At 43.0% G+C, this 17,517-nt stretch overlaps 1 protein-coding gene across 2 annotated transcripts in view; it reads left to right on the forward strand.

The window, feature by feature from the left end:
• The first annotated feature begins 258 nt into the window (after positions 1-258).
• The window catches only part of poc1bl (POC1 centriolar protein homolog B (Chlamydomonas), like), a 56,090-nt gene continuing 38,831 nt past the window's right edge, over positions 259-17,517 (forward strand). The window contains exons 1-3 of one of the 2 annotated variants that reach the window (XM_078538744.1): positions 265-474; positions 3,845-4,067; positions 13,286-13,719. In XM_078538744.1, coding sequence (XP_078394870.1) covers positions 13,343-13,719 — 377 coding nt within the window. In that variant the 5' untranslated portion in view covers positions 265-474; positions 3,845-4,067; positions 13,286-13,342. Of the gene's footprint in view, positions 475-3,844; positions 4,068-13,285; positions 13,720-17,517 lie in introns of both variants that reach the window. The other variant, XM_078538743.1, reaches the window with a different exon arrangement.

Here is a 17,517-nt window from a genome sequence, read left to right on the forward strand (position 1 = left end):
CACCATTATCACAAGGGCTACTGGTGTTCAAGAAGGTCTACCAGAATCTTCTTAGGACAACTCAGAGATGGGCAATATTATAGCCTTGTCCTCCACCCAGGAACAAATTTATTAAAGGGCATGTGGGAAGCGAGAAGATGGAAAGATGGAGGAGTTTTACTGAGTTTGCAAACAGGTGAAGATATATAAACACACTCTAGAACCGCCCCCCCCACCCCGTGCAGCTGAGCGCGGGAGGTGGGAGGGGCCCCACATTGCGTTGTGAGCAGTTGACACTCGATGTATGAGGGAAGGACTAGAACTTCCTGGTGGACATAGAGAGCAACACAAGAGGGGGCAGGACGCAAGAGCTGCCCGACGCCCGCCTAGGGGCGCTCCCCATGCCCTGTCTGCCAGTTCCCCGCCACCAGTTGCGCCTCGGCTGAGCGGAGACTTGCCTTGTGCCAGAATGTAGTGGCTTTGAGTACGACTATGGTGAGTGTGAACTAAAGTAAAGCCTCCCTCCTTTCACTTGCATTCTTTACCATCTAATTTCCCCCTCTCCCCATACCCTGACTCTCTTCCCCCTCCCCCCCTCTCTCTCTCTCCCCACTTGCTGCCCCTCCCCTCGCTCTCTCATTTTTAAAAAACTTTCCTCAGGGCCAGCTTGATTTGAACCAAGGCTTGCGAGATGCGGCAGCCCAGGCCGCACCAGCCCGGCTGCTGGTTTCCTGAATCTGTTTACGGGACACGGAAACCCCTCTCATCCAACCGCCTTCACCCTCAACTCACATCACTTCAGTTTCCTTATCACTTGTTAGCACTAGTAACAGATTCCGCCTTCATACAGGGGTTGGACAGTCACTTGGACAGTTACTGTCCAGATACACTTATTAAAGTAAAATACATAAAATAATTTGTTTTAATTGGATTGTTCATTCGTACACATGTCGGTGAACGGCGTAACTTCTGAAACCCAAGGGCAGCTGCTGCTATTGCTCTTTGGAGAGCTGTACAGTTCGGTCGGTCATTCTAAAGCGCTGGACTCCTGTTAGCCCAAGTACTTGGAAGTTATTCGTTGTCAACCTTGTGAGATAGCAGCAATATATACTGTTGCTGTTTAGAGTTCATTTTGGCAGCTGTTTTACTTCTGTCAAGGATAGCCAGTATTTTTTCTGAAGTTGAATTTATTATTCAGAATCTATTGCAGAAGTTATTCTGGAGGTACTGGGTTATCTGTATTTACAATGAGAGCAGCAAGCTTGTACTAATCAGCTAGTGTTATTTTGTGTTTGGTCAAATGGCGTTTCTTCACTTGCTCAATAGGGATAATGCAGATCTCCACTATATATTTAGAATGAAACTTTAACTGAGGCATAGCAAGTTTTATAGAGTTATTGAAAAGCAATATCTATAATCTTAAGGTGGCATTTGAGCCTTTAAAGAAACTTGATTTGTCCTCAGATTGGAGGCCTTGAACTGGAGTTGCGCTGCAGAATCTATCAATGTGACCTAAAGGCTGTGTCAAATTGACTTGGTATTCATGATGGTGTAATCATAAAGATATCTTCCACTGCATCTTTTAGTGATCTTAAATTTATACCTGGTAGTTGCTACTTGCCATTCAATGGAAGTAATTCATAACCTCATTGATATTCTCCTTCTTAACCCCCTATTTGCCCTTTATCATTCCAACTTGTTCAAAATCTAGTTTCCTATTTCCTGTCCTTCGCTAATTTCTTCATGCTCATCCATCACCCCACCCTCATTAGCACTGCCTCTCTGACCCCAAATGCACCAAATTTAAAATATTTTTCTTCACCTACCCTGTCTCTACAACCTCCTATGTCATTGGCTTTTTATGCCTGCCCTCTTTCCTTGTTCTGCCTCTTGTGGCAGAATCTTCACCACTCAGTTCAACTCTCCTTACCTCTGGTTGGAGTCATATCTATCACAAAGGAAAATGGTTGTGCTTTCTGGAGGTCAATCATCTCAGTCCCAGGACATCACTCCATGAGTTCCTCAGGGTCATGTCCTAGGCCCAACCATCTGCAGCTGCTTCATCAATAACCTTCATTCTATCATAAGGACAGGAGTGGGAATGTTCGTTGATGATTGTACAATGCTCAGCACCATTTGCGGCTCAGATGCTGAAGCAGTCCGTGTTCGTACCTGGACAATATTTGGGCTTGGGTTGATAAGTAACAAGTAACAGTCATGGCACACAAGTGCCAGGCAATGACCATCTCCAAGACAAAATCTAACCATCTCCCCTTGACATTCAATGGCATTACCATTGCTGAATCCCCCCACTATCAATATCCTGGGGGTTACCGTTGACGAGAAAATGAACTGGACCAGCCATATAAATACTGTGGCTACAAAAGCAAGTCAGAGGCTAGGAATCCAGCAGCGAGGAACTCACCTCCGACTCCCCAACACCTGTCCCCCATCTATAAGGCGCAGGTCAAGAGTGTGTTGGAATACTCCCCATTTGCCTGGATGAGTGCACCTCCAACAACACCCAAGAAGCTTGACGCCATCCAGGAAAAAACAGACCAGTTGATTGGCACCCCATTCATCACCTTCAACATTCACTCCCTCCACCATCGACACAGTGGCAGCAGTATGTAGCATCTACAACATGCACTGCAGAAACTCACTGAGGCTCCTTTGACAGCATCTTCCAAATGCATGACCCCTACCACCTGAAAGGATAAGGGCAGCAGATGCATGGGAACGCACCACCTGGAAGTACCCCTCCAAGCCACTCACCATCCTGACTTGGAAATATATCATTGTTCCTTCACTGTCGCTGGGTTAAAATCCTGGGAACTCCCTCCCTAACAGCACTGTGGGTGTACCTACAACACATGGACTGCAGCAATTCAAAAAGGTAGCTCACCACCACTTTCTCAAGGGTAATTTCTCTGCCCCACACAGTGTAATCAACTCTTCTTGCCCCCCCCCCCCCCCCCCCCCCCCCAACACACACTGTAATCACCCCCCTCCACCCACACATGTCAGCTGCTAGGTGTGGCCAGTGAAGAGGCAAGGCAACCTCTGATACACACCAGCTTGAGCTATCTGATTCACCAACCCTACGCTACCAGCTATTGCCTATCAAAAATTTCATATTTTCCTGACAAACTTCTAATTGAAACTTTTTGTAAAGTTCACTCCCCATACTCCACTGGAGTAAACTGATGCTAGAAAGAAAACTGTGTAATTGATGCTGAACCAATTTCAGACTAAATCATGTAATAATTAGGAAGGTTACCCCCCTGCCCACACTCCCTGCCTCACCACCACCCACCAATGGTAAGATCTGACTCCTTCTCAGGCTCCAGTTATTTTTTTCAGATCAACTGGCTTGTTAATTCCTATCTCATAATGCACACCAGGCTCCAATAGGGGCCAAGAACAGGATGCCCCATATTATCACGAGTCCCTTGCTGGTGACTTTATTAAACAGTCTTGAGGAGAAGAGAAGAAATCCTGGGGAGAAGGCAGTAATTCTGAGAGCCCAATCAGTAGAAGGATTCAGTGGGAGAATGATGAAGTAGAAGAGGAGAAAACCTTGGGGGCAGAGAGATTGAGAGACGATCAGGGCCATGGGGCAGGACCGGATACTACCTGGGCTTCGTTGTGGGATGCAGTCTTCGAGGAGAGGTAGCTCGCAACCCCAGTTGGAGCAGTGACCCACAGTTTTGGAACCACTGATCTAACACTATTTGCACGTGCATGGTGAAAGATGGATGGACAGTATATGGTTATGGAAGTCCAGAGGACCGAGTATGGAAGGGAAGCAGGATTTGTTTTTCTGATTCTAATGTCACATTGCACTTCTTTGTTTTGTGTGCAGCTGAAGTGTCAGTTGCTTTCGCAGTTGATGAAAGGATATCAAGAGGCTAGCTAGGAAGATCAAAAGTAATCCTAAACTGAGTGTGTGAGCCAAAGAAATTTTATTTTTGGATTAGTGCAAGTTACTTCATTGATATAACCTGCCTGCTAGTTGCATGGATTCAGGTTTCAGCAAGTGATGCTTCAGATGAACGCAATGGTTTTCTTGCTTTGAGAGGGGGAAGGTAAGGAATTATCAATTGTAGGTTTAGTTTGCATGTATTCAAATTTCTGTGACTGCATGGTAGCATTAATGAAAATGGTTGCTAGGAAGCAGTTGTAAAGTGAAAGGCATGTGATCAGATTTTTTTTTTTTAGACTGAATGGCCCTAGTACCAAAGTTAAAGTTGTACCTTGGAAAGAGTCTTCTTTAGCAGCAATTAGGAGTTGTTTTCTTTTCAAAATATTATTATTACTATTAAGTTCTATGTACTGGGATTTAAAAAAAAATTCCAAATGATAGGAATACTGTGGTATTTAGGACAAGATAATTTTGTTTATTCTCAGACTAATATTGTAGACTGTACACAGCATCAAATGTGCTGCTATTTTTACTGTGATAAATTGCTTCCTGATTCTTATTCCTAATTAGTTTAGTTCCCTAGCCCCTCAGAACAGTTTTTAAAAGTTTGTTTTGTTTTAATTATTTCCACCTCCATAACATCATCTGACTCTACCCTGTCTCATCTGCTGAAGCCCTCATCTGTGCCATTGTTTCCAACGCACACCTGGCCAGTCTCCCACGTTCTACCATCTGTAAACTTAAGCTCATCCAAAGCTGTGCTGTCTGTGTCCAAGTCGGACTGTCACTCATCCTCACTCCTATGCTTACTGACCTACATTGGCTCCCAGCTGAACAATGTCTGAATTTTAAAACACTCATTCTGGTTTTTAAATCTCTCCATGGTTCTGCCCCTCCCACACCTCTGTAATTTCCACCAGCCTCTGAGATTATTTGCACTCCTCTAATTCTGGTCTCTGGAGCATCTCTGATTTTAATCACTTCACCATTGGCAGCTGTGCCTTTAAATGCCTCGTCCCTAAACTCTAGAAATCTCTCCCTAAACCTCTGCACCTCTCTCCATCTCCCTTTCCTTCTTTAAAATACCCCTTAAAACCTAGCTCTTCAACCAAGCTTTTGGCCCTTTGTCCTAATATCTCATCGTAGCTCGGTGTCATTTTGTTTTATAACAGGCCGGTGAAGTGCCTTAGGATCTTGTATTATGTTAAAGGTGCTATATAAATACAAGTTGTTGTAATGACAGAAAAGCACATATTTTCATGAAATAATTTAATTTGCCATATCATAAACAATCATATTCATTAACGCCTCTCCCTGACCTGAATGCCAGTTCCAAAATAAAATCTGTAGTTTATTAAACCGATTATTTTTGACACCTGAGATTTTGATGTAATCTTGGTCTTCATTACTCGAGGGCAAATAAATAAATATCTTACATTTATTTAACATCTTTCATGTCTTCAGGGTATCCCAAAATGCTTTACAATCTATTGATTGTTTTTGAATTGTTGTCACTGTGGCAGCCAAAATTACATACACCAATGATTGTTGAAGTATAAGCACTGGCCAAGATACTAGGCAAATTGCTCTGTTCCTTTTTGAATAGCACCATGGGATCTTTCATGTTGACCTGAACAAGCAGATGTGGCATTGGTTTAATGTCTCATGGCACCTCTGACATTGCAGCATTCGCTCAGTGCTGCACTGAACTTTCAACCTAGATTACCTATCAGGCTTTGAAGTGAGGTTTGAAAACAACCATTTGACTGAGCTGATAGTTATACTACTGAGCCAGGCTGACAATCAATTCCAACATGGATATTGTATGATTGCCTCTAGCAGCTTCAGGATCTGCAGATTTAGGTTAAGTGTATATTCTGCAGAAATTCCACTTGTGTCCTGTATTCAATTGTTCCACAGAGATGAATCCAATGCTTTCTTCAAAATCAAGTCTTTGCTTGGTAGAAGTGTGCCAGAACGTTTACGAGAGGAACGTTTAAGGGAGACAGTGATGTAATGGTAATGTCACTGGACTGGTAATCCAGAAACCCAGGCTAATGTTCTGGGAACATGGGTTCCAATCCCATCATGGTATGTGGTGAAATTTAAATTCAATTAATAAAATCTGAAAACTTGTCTCAGTAATGGTGACCATAAAACTAACATTGATTGTTGTAAAAACCCATCTGTTTCGCTAATGTCTTCTAGAGAAGGATATCTGACATCCTTACCCAGTCTGGCCTACATGTGAGTCCTGACCCACAGAAATGTGGTTGCCTCTTAAATGCCCTCTGAAATGGCCTAGCAAGCCATTCAGTTCAAAGGAAATTAGGGATGGGCAACAAATGCTGGCCTTGCCAGTGATGCCTACATCCCATGAAAGAATAAATATATTTAAAAACAAAAGCAATATACTGCAGATACTGAAAATATGAAATGAAAATACTGGCAGCAACTGTGGAGAGAGAAGCAGAGTTAACATTTCAAGTCCGATAAGATTCTGTTTAGTCACCTAAAGGGAAATCTAAAGTTTGATTAAAAACATGCAAAAATGCTGGACGAAAGCCTGTCTATCCCACATCGATGTGACGGCTTATGCATCATGATACATACGTTTCCCACCCCCTGTTTCAGTGTTATCTCTTGGGAGAGGTTAAAAACCCAGGCCAGTTACAAAGAAAAAGATAACTATATCTGCATTAAAATATGTAAGACTATATTTGGACGTGCAGACAATGAGGTTACAATATTGCTGGGTTGTTGAGTGAACTCTAAAATGGACCAGTTTTTATTTCTATGCAATACTTTGGGCAAATAGGTGGCTGCTGTTGTTGACCACTTAGACTCGTAGTTGACATGAAATGTCAGCATGGCAACTCAAATAATAATGTGGGATAATCCTGCTTCTCCTGCAACTGTAGTCCTGCCCTTGTGTATTTTGGTTAAAGTGCTTACGAAGGTGAGCGGAAAGATAAGGATAAGATAATTGACTTAAAATTGAAATTTTCAGATTATATGCCTGCAATTGGCAAGGGAAGTAAAATGCTTAGGTGCATTAGTAGGCCCGTAGAATGTTATGGTGGGACTTAGAGATATGGTTCTTTTGTAGTTCCCTGTTAAATTAGTTTGCAAAATCTGTGCAGTCTTATTATTTCACTCTTCCCTCCCCTTACTCTGCTGTTCAATGTCCATGTTGAGCTGCTAAAATCATGTCAATCAAAAGGAATGGTGATGGAGGATAAAAAATATTAATTGTGTTAAACAACTTTGCTGGTGTTGACACTCAGTTTCAATTTGCGCATAGCAGTTAAGAGATCTCACTTTTTTGTGACTTGTAAATCAGGTTGGAGAAACTGGCCAGGTATTACAAAATGGAAAGAACTAGTTACAGTGAAGGAGTTGATCCAACTACTGGGGTAGGTCTGCAAAAGTCCAGACCAACTTACTACTGGATGACTTGGCAGTGTCTGAAAAACTCTAAAATATTTCAGATTGTTACTGTTACTATTGTTACAATGAAGAAAGGATAAGAAAACTCAATCTGATTTTGTTACTAAGAGTCATTTCAGCAGGACACAGGATATCAAATTGACACCAGAAGAGGAGGGAGATGAAAGTGATAAAAACAAAAAGCTAAAAGCTACTGCGGATGCTGGAAATCCAAAACAAAAACAGAATTACCTGGAAAAACTCAGCTGGTCTGGCAGCATCGGTGGAGAAGAAATCAGTTAACGTTTCGAGTCTTCATGACCCTTCGGCAGAACTGAGTATAGTTAGGAGAAAGGTGAAATATAAGCTGGTCTAAGGTGGGGGGAGCTGGGGGGAGAGAGAAGTTGAGGGTGTGGTGATTGTGGAGATAAGCAAGCAGTGATAGGAGCAGATAATCAAAAGATGTCACAGACAAAAGGATCAAAGAGGTGTTGAAGGTGGTGATATTATCTAAGAAAAGTGCTAATTAAGAATGGAAGACAGGATACTCAAGGTACAGCTCTAGTGGGGGTGGGGTGGAAAGACTAACAAAGTTTTAGTTTTAGATTTAAAAATAATGGAAATAGGTGAGAAAAGAAGAATCTATATAAATTATTGAAAAAAAAAGGGAGGGGGGAGAAACGGGGTGGGGATGGGGGGAGGGGGAGTTTAAGATCTAAAGTTGTTGAATTCAATATTCAGCCCAGAAGGCTGTAAAGTGCCTAGTCGGAAGATGAGGTGCTGTTCCTCCAGTTTGCGTTGGGCTTCACTGGAACAATGCAGCAAGCCAAGGACAGACATGTGGGCAAGAGAACAGGGTGGAGTGTTAAAATGGCAAGCGACAGGGAGGTTTGGGTCTTTCTTGCGGACAGACCGCAGGTGTTCTGCAAAGCGGTCGCCCAGTTTGCGTTTGGTCTCTCCAATGTAGAGGAGACCGCATTGGGAGCAATGAATGCAGTAGACTAAGTTAGGGGAAATGCAAGTGAAATGCTGCTTCACTTGAAAGGAGTGTTTGGGCCCTTGGACGATGAGGAGAGAGGAAGTGAAGGGGCAGGTGTTGCATCTTCTGCGTGGGCATGGGGAGGTGCCATAGGTGGGGGTTGAGGAGTAGGGGGTGATGGAGGAGTGGACCAGGGTGTCCCGGAGGGAACGATTCCTACGGAATGCCATCGGGGGGGTGAAGGGAAGATGTGTTTGGTGGTGGCATCATGCTGGAGTTGGCGGAAATGGCGGAGGATGATCCTTTGAATGCGGAGGCTGGTGGGGTGATAAGTGAGGACAAGGGGGACCCTATCATGTTTCTGGGAAGGAGGAGAAGGCGTGAGGGAGGATGCGCGGGATATGGGCCGGACACGGTTGAGGGCCCTGTCAACGACCGTGGGTGGAAAACCTCGGTTAAGGAAAAAGGAGGACATGTCAGAGGAGCTGTTTTTGAAGGTAGCGTCATCAGAACAGATGCGACGGAGGCGAAGGAACTGAGAGAATGGGATGGAGTCCTTACAGGAAGCGGGGTGTGAGGAGCTGTAGTCGAGGTAGCTGTGGGAGTCGGTAGGCTTGTAATGGATATTGGTGGACAGTCTATCATCAGAAATTGAGACAGAGAGGTCAAGGAAGGGAAGATAAGTGTCAGAGATGGACCATGTGAAAATGATGGAGGGGTGGAGATTGGAAGCAAAATTAATAAATTTTTCCAGGTCCCGACGAGAGCATGAAGCAGCACCGAAGTAATCATCGATGTAAGTCCTTCTTCCTTAACCGAGGTTTTCCACCCACGGTCGTTGACAGGGCCCTCAACCGTGTCCGGCCCATATCCCGCGCATCCTCCCTCACGCCTTCTCCTCCTTCCCAGAAACATGATAGGGTCCCCCTTGTCCTCACTTAGCACCCCACCAGCCTCCGCATTCAAAGGATCATCCTCCGCCATTTCCGCCAACTCCAGCATGATGCCACCACCAAACACATCTTCCCTTCACCCCCCCTGATGGCATTCCGTAGGGATCGTTCCCTCCGGGACACCCTGGTCCACTCCTCCATCACCCCCTACTCCTCAACCCCCACCTATGGCACCTCCCCATGCCCACGCAGAAGATGCAACACCTGCCCCTTCACTTCCTCTCTCCTCACCGTCCAAGAGCCCAAACACTCCTTTCAAGTGAAGCAGCATTTCACTTGCATTTCCCCTAACTTAGTCTACTGCATTCATTGCTCCCAATGCGGTCTCCTCTACATTGGAGAGACCAAACGCAAACTGGGCGACCGCTTTGCAGAACACCTGCGGTCTGTCCGCAAGAAAGACCCAAACCTCCCTGTCGCTTGCCATTTTAACACTCCACCCTGTTCTCTTGCCCACATGTCTGTCCTTGGCTTGCTGCATTGTTCCAGTGAAGCCCAACGCAAACTGGAGGAACAGCACCTCATCTTCCGACTAGGCACTTTACAGCCTTCCGGGCTGAATATTGAATTCAACAACTTTAGATCTTAAACTCCCCCTCCCCCCATCCCCACCCCGTTTCTTCCCCCTCCCTTTTTTTCCAATAATTTATATAGATTCTTCTTTTCACACCTATTTCCATTATTTTTAAATCTAAAACTAAAACTTTGTTAGTCTTTCCACCCCACCCCCACTAGAGCTGTACCTTGAGTATCCTGTCTTCCATTCTTAATTAGCACTTTTCTTAGACAATATCACCACCTTTAACACCTCTTTGATCCTTTTGTCTGTGACATCTTTTGATTATCTGCTCCTATCACTGCTTGCTTATCTCCACAATCACCACACCCTCAACTTCTCTCTCCCCCCGCCCCCCCCACCTTAGACCAGCTTATATTTCACCTTTCTCCTAACTATACTCAGTTCTGCCGAAGGGTCATGAAGACTCGAAACGTTAACTGATTTCTTCTCCACCGATGCTGCCAGACCTGCTGAGTTTTTCTAGATGAAAGTGATATCTGGATTAGGACTCTTGAGCTACATAGGCCAAGTCTTTTGAAAGTTGGTGCAATTTTTGAAAATTTTATGCTACTTTATTGTCAGGTCGGCCTGGTTGGTATCACTCTGGAGGCAAGAGGTTGTGAATTCCAAGTCTCACTTCAGGGCCTGAGCACATGCTCTCAAGCAGCCTTTTCAGTGCAATACTCAGGAGATGCTGCATTGTCGATGGTCCAACCTGCATGTTTCAGAAGCTGTAAGAGATCAAATTGCACTATTTGAAGGGTGTTTTACTGGTGTTTGAGTCAACATTTCTCCTTCAGATATCTGCCCTTGAAGAATAGATTAGCTGATCACTAATTACTGCCTGTGAAGATTGCTGTGTGCTGACCAACCTCTATCCTTGTCTACATCACAAAAATGACAGCACTTCAATTGTTTGGGGTTATCCTGAGACATAATAAGGCGCTACATAAATGTAAATTCTTTCTTGCTTGGTGAAACCCCGTCTCCTATACATCACCCATTTTAATGAAATATCCTCCTCATGGAAACTTTTTGACCAAAGATTTATGTACATCCTAGTTCACTTAAACAACTAATAGTCTATGTTTATCCTCTGTGCCTTTTTATTTTTGTTCCTCTTATTCAGTGCATACATATTAACATGTAATTGAAAATGCAGTGCAAGGCTACTTATTTTGAAGTGATCCCATTTCGAGCTGCATACAGACTTAAAATGCACACAAAGGATCAGTTTATTCAAAGTTGGTACAAAGTGTTCTCCTTCCCCTGAAAGAGGCAGCAATACTGGCAGTTTAACATTTATCAGGCTGGGATGAGAGATTTTTTCCATTCTGTGGCAGTAAAGTGAATTATTCATACTCACAACATCCTCTGCTTCTTCATTATTTATAATTCTAATGTTTGAATAGTAAATACTGTCTAAATATTTGAATAGTAAATGCTGTCTTAGTTGTTGATGTGAATTGTACAGTGATACCTTCATGTGTACAGCAGATGTGTTAACCTGCGAGCTAGCACAAGAAGAGGATCTATATTTCTAATGATGGTTGTGGAACGACCATCCTGTGTGCAAATATTATGCATAATAAAAGTTCTGTGTCATGAGGTGTCAGTTTTCCTCTTCCTCACTGGTTATAGGTATGTCTTTTTTCCTTTCCATGAATAAATCTCTCTTCAATTTAAAATTTCTCCCTATTCACATTCTACCAAAAAAATGTGATGCAGACACATATGAACTCTTTCCCACCTCTTTATATCCCTGAAAATAAACTTTACCTCACAAACATGTTTTATGAAGAACATCAGTTGCTCATCTAAATGGTTCTCGCAGCCCTCTTTTTCCCTTTTATGAAAAGCATCATACAGCCCTCAAGTCTTCAGAGTATCCATACCACAGGAATAACTGACTCCTACACCCAGTATAAAGCAGCCAAACACTTATTCAAAAGTCATCTTTTATTGGAAAATCTTTCAATCTCTAGGATCCACAGTGCAACACATGCTCATACTTCCCGCGATTATTATTCATCAGCTGCTCACTTGGATGGAACGTGTTCTCCTTTCCTTTAGTATCCACACAAGCCATCACCAACCGACTTCATCCAGCCCTATTTGTGATAAACCACTGAACTTGATATTTTTCTGATCAGATTTTTTTTGTGACAGTAACATAGAATTATTAACTTCATAAATCTTTTAACTTGGTAAAATCTCATTTTAGTTTAATTATTCAGTAGCATCTCTGCCACTTATTCCTCCTAACTATTGTTATGGACAGGATGGGGGTTAATTTAAACCTCTCATCACCCATCCATAAATAGAAAGATGTTTTGATTTCCTTCCCCCTTTATAAGCGGGGGCTTGTTTCCCAACTCCAATTTCTATTAATAACCCCACAGCAACCTCATGATAGGATGAACTGAGATGGTTAGTTTATTTGCACACACTCAAACCTGGGAGGTGGGTAGCAACATTGCCTCCTTTTCACTCATACAGTAAAAGAAGGATAGAGAGAAGAAAGATTTACAGGGCAAAGACCACAGGGAAAAGAATTGTTGTTTCACACATGTCCAGTGCCCAGAATCAAAGTCCAATGGTGTATTCCTTCATAGAGGTTTGCAGGTTGAACTGATGCTGGATAATTCACTTTTCCAGTAGAGTTGACTTCCACAATGATACGGGCACATAGCAATGATATAGAATATATATATATATTCATAATATAATATATACAGCAATGATATATACCTTGTAGGCAATGGTATAGAAGTTCCAGTCAAAACAGTGTAGAAGGGGCTAGGCATTCAAATCTGGTCAAAGCCCCTTTTCAATGCTACTGCTAGATAGATGGAAAGATGGCAGAATGAGGTTTCTTAGTACCACAAGACAATACCATCTTCCTGAGTGGTTTGGAGAGAAATAAAATGCATTGGATCTCAGTGATCGAAGATTGAGAGGATTTAAGAGTATGAAATAGTTGCATGGGGCATTAAAGTCGCAAGATTTCAGCTTCTGGTTTGTCGGGCCATGAGATTAGTTTTTAAGAAGTGGCATGACAGTGGTCACAGTTTGTAGCTCGGTAAGTTGTTGATCCTCCAGATCTACTTGCTGTTTCTTAATTGGAGAGAAAACCAGCAGCTCTTTTACTTGGAAAGTAGCACTGACAAAGGCTTGGAAGTGAATTAGTTCCTTTGTTTGAGGAAGTGTGTATGACTATAGCATGTGTGAATGTAACAACCATAAAAAAAAATTAAATAAGGCATGGTGAATGAGGGAAAAAAATTTGGAGTTTAATTCATCCAATTCATTTTGTTAATAACCAGATTAGCTTTATTGGGCATATTTTGGGGAAAGCCTTCTGGAATTTTTTGTTCAGTTGTTAGGTTTTTAAAAAAAACTAGTGAAACCAAATGCCCTTTGAGAGCCTGTTACCTAATTTCTTAACTGTCCCTTTACAGAAGTTCCAACAACATTCTGTCCTTCAGCCTCCACAAGAACAGCATTATTGACGCACCATGAAGATCACTGTGAAACGCAAATGGAGCTGGCTTGGGAAGAGCTGTATTCTGATCAGTTTATTATGGATTGCTTACGTCATCATAGAATTGTCAATCTCCACTTTTCGAAACTCTGCTGGGCAGAACAGTGGTGAGGAGAGGGAGTACAGGGCCGATTCTAATGATGAGCAAAGTGAGGATCTGTCGCGCCCAGTATATGAGAAACCTGATATTGATCTGCACAGTCCAGGGGAGTTGGGTAAGGCTGTGAATTTGCCGCTGAATGCTGATGAGAAAAAGAAACAAGAGGAGAGTATTGAGAGATATGCTATCAACGTTTATGTAAGTGATAAAATATCGCTGCATCGCCACATCCAGGATGATCGGATGCCTGAGTAAGTGTTTTTTAAACCTGTAGTAAACCATGCATAATAATCTAAAATAAACATGGGAATTTGTTTTAAATTTGCTAGCCTTGCCTCTGCTACTTAAAAATGTTTGCTCTATACCATTGAAATGAATACAATAATATGCCCGTGTGTGCAGCTGTAAGGTGGCAATAGTTAGCAGTTTTGTTGGCAACCATTCTTCATTGGTACAGAAATGAATGATAAACAGATTGAAATTGTCAAACAAGACTAAAAAGTTCTATTCAGCAATTAGACAGCAACGAGCTGCTTTCTGGCTTTGCCAGGCCCTGTTTATGCCAGCTTTACAATGTTTATCTTTCTGTCTGCACCATATCAGTATGTGCCTGTTACAGCTCGTTTCTTATAATGAAGTTTCTCATCTATATCAAACATATATAACTCTTGCTTAGCATGAGAGAGAATTTGTCTCCATGTACAAAGCATAGCAAAATCATTAAGTAATTTTATAAAAGAAAGCGTCTTTTACGATTTTGACACACCTAGCTGAAAAGGCCAATCTTTAAAATATAAAAGGTACAATTGCAAATGCTAGAGATCTGAAATAAAAAACAAAATATTCTGGATATCTTGTACCATGCAATGCCATAAACATTATAGGCATATATTTGAAACAATATAGGAAACTGAGGAGCTTCTCATACAGTTTGTGGTGGAGAATTCCAGCTCACGGGCCTAGATTTTTGGAAACGCAGAGTTGGGATGTTTTCCAGTTTTGCAAACCTGACCCAGGAGAAAGTGGCCCTGAAGGATGGATTTTCGTTCCAGGATGGTGGGGTTTGCTGGGAATTGGGCCGGGCAACCCTGTAACAAGTGCAGAGGATGCCGGGTGTGGAGGTGGGCTGGGTGGGGGGGGGGGGGGGGGGGGGGGGGGTGGAAGGCCTGCCACGGTGCTCGAGCACTGTATCAAAGTTTATTAAAAAAACAAAAACATTAAACAGGCCTCACCCCCACACCCACCTCATGCCCCATCCATGTGGTGAACCCATGCTCGTGCCTCATGGTGCCTTCATAAGAAATAGGAGCAGAAGTAGGTCATTCAGCCTTTCAAGAAGGCTCTGCCATTCAATGAGATCATGGCTAATCTTCTACTTCAACACCATTTTCCTGCACTATCGCCGTATCCTTTAATGTTGTTAATATATAGAAATCTATCAATCTCAGTCATGAACATACTCAACTACTACACCTCCACAGTTTCTGGGGCAGAGAATTCCAAATATTCACCAAAAACTCAGTGAAGAAATTCCTCCTCATCTGAGTCCTAAATGGCTTGCCCCTTATTCTGAGACTGTCCCCTGTTACTAGACCACACCCCCCCTCCAGCCAGGGGAAACACCCTTTCTGCATCCGCCCTGTCGAACCCGATAAGAATTTTGTACTTTTGAGTGAGAGTGACGGCCCTTGACATCAAGGCAGCATTTGATCGAGTGTGGTATCAAGGAGCCCTAGCAACACTGGTGTCAATGGGAATCAGGGGGAAAACTCCTTGCTGGTTGGAGTCATACCTAACACAAAGGAATATGATTGTGGTTGTTGGAGGTCAGTTAGCTCAGTTTCAGGACATAACTGCAGGAGCTGCTCAGGGTAGTGTCCCAGGCCCAATCATCTTGATCTTCCTTCCATCATAAGGTCAGAAGTGGGGATGTTTGCTGATGAATGCAAAATGTTCAGCGCCATTTGCGACTCCTCAGGTACTGAATCAGTCCATGTCCAAATGCAGCAAGACCTGGACAATATCCAGACTTGGGCTGAAAAGTGGCAAGTAACATTTGTGCCACACAAGTGCCAAGCAACGACCATCTCCAAAAAGAGAAAATTTAACCATCGCCCCATGACATTCAATGGCATTACCATCACTGAATCCTCCAATATCAATATCCTGGGGGTTACTATTGACCAGAAACTGAACTGGACTAGCCATATAAATACTGTGGCTACAAGAGCAGGTCAGAGGCTAGGAATCCTGCATTAAGTAACTCACCCCCTGACTCCCCAAAGCATGTCCACCATCTACAAGGCACAAATCAGGAGTGTGATGGAATACTCTCCCCTTGCCTGGATGAATGCAGCTCCAACAACACTCAAGAAGCTTGACGCCATCCAAGACAAAGCAGCCCGCTTGATTGGCACCCCTTTGACAAACATTCACTCACTCCACCACCGATGAACAGTGGCAGTAGTGTGTACCATCTACAAGTAGCAGAAAAAGGGCGCCAGGTTTTTGATTACCTGGCTTTCCACCGACACTGTTTTCTACTGGAACTTTTGAACTTCTGTACCAGTGCCTATAAGACTAATGAAGTCCTACTGGCCCATCTCATCATGTAAGTCACCTCTACTGGAAAGGTAAATTATTCGGCATCAGTCAATAGCCTGCCGACTAGCAAAGAATACATCATTGGTCTATGATTCTCGACTCTGGACTTAAATGAAACCCATATTAACCCAATTCTTATTTTGTTTTGTGGTCTTTGCCCCGTACCTCTTTCTGTTCTCTATCCTACCTTTATTGTATGAACAAAAAGGAAGCCGCATAGTGACCCTCCTCTTGCATTTGTGTGTGTGCAAATAAATTAACCCTTTTAATTCATCCTATCTCAAGTTTGCTGTGGGGTTATTAATAGAGAATTGGATCACACCAGAACTGAGGAATTGGGAAAATACAGCACCACATATAGAGGGGGAAATCAAAAATCAAACACACCTTTCTGTTTACAGGTGGGTAGTGAGAAGAGAAATCAGGACTGTTTAAATTAAACCCCCTCCTGTCTGAAACAAAAATTGGGAGCTCGTCTGGGATAACCCTATGTGAATTTGACCAGAGTCCAAGTTGAGAGACAAGCCAAATCTGATATAAAAGAGTCAATTGGAAGCCAAAAGAGGAAAACCCTGTGGCTGGAACAAATTTTAAAAACAGGTAACTTACCACAGCAAATGCATTTTCCCTAACACTAAGAAAATGGCAACATTTGATGCCCAGGTGTTTTTCTTCAGCAAGAGAATTCAAACAGGGAAACTTTGGTGACCCTTAGCACAGAACAATTGAAAGCTGTAGCTAGGGAGATACAGTTAAAATTGCCCAGTAAAATGAAAAGAAATGAACTGATCCAGTCATTGGTGGAACATTTGGATCTCACGTTACCAGTAGAGCAGTTAAATGTAGAGTTGATTAGCCAATTTTGAGTAGGAAAAGCTCAGGTAACTGCTAGAATTTCAGGAGAGGGCAAAAGCGAGAGAGAGGGAAGCTTAGGAGAGGGCAAAAGCGAGAGAGAGGGAAGGTCAGGAGAGGGCAAAAGTGAGGGGGGGGAAGCTCAGGAGAGGGCAAAGAGAGAGCGAGAGAAGCTCAGGGGAGGACAAAGAGAGAGAGAGAGAGAAAGAGAATTCCAGCTCTTAAAATTGGAAATGGATCTAACAGCTCAATGGGAGAGAGAGGTCTGACAATTGGAAGCTGCAAGGGAGAATCTCTCTCTACCCAGTAGCACCCCTTATCCTTCTAACTTAGAACCACTCTGAGTCCCTCAAGTATGTGAGATTTATTCCCAAATTTGAAGAGAGTGGTGTAGAGTCAATTTTTGTCACTTTTGAGAAAATTAAAGGACAGCTAAAATGGCCCTCAGATATCTGTACTTCATAATTCAAGGGCAGCTGTCAGGGAGAGCCCAAGAGGTCTACTGCATACTGCCTCCTGATGCGTCCATGAATTATGAGCGGAACAAGGCTGCCATCCTAAGTGCCTATGAGTTGGTCCCAGAGGCATATCGC

This window comes from Cetorhinus maximus, chromosome 3 (genome assembly GCF_964194155.1).
Source record: "Cetorhinus maximus chromosome 3, sCetMax3.hap1.1, whole genome shotgun sequence".
In the NCBI taxonomy this organism is placed as follows: domain Eukaryota; kingdom Metazoa; phylum Chordata; class Chondrichthyes; order Lamniformes; family Cetorhinidae; genus Cetorhinus; species Cetorhinus maximus.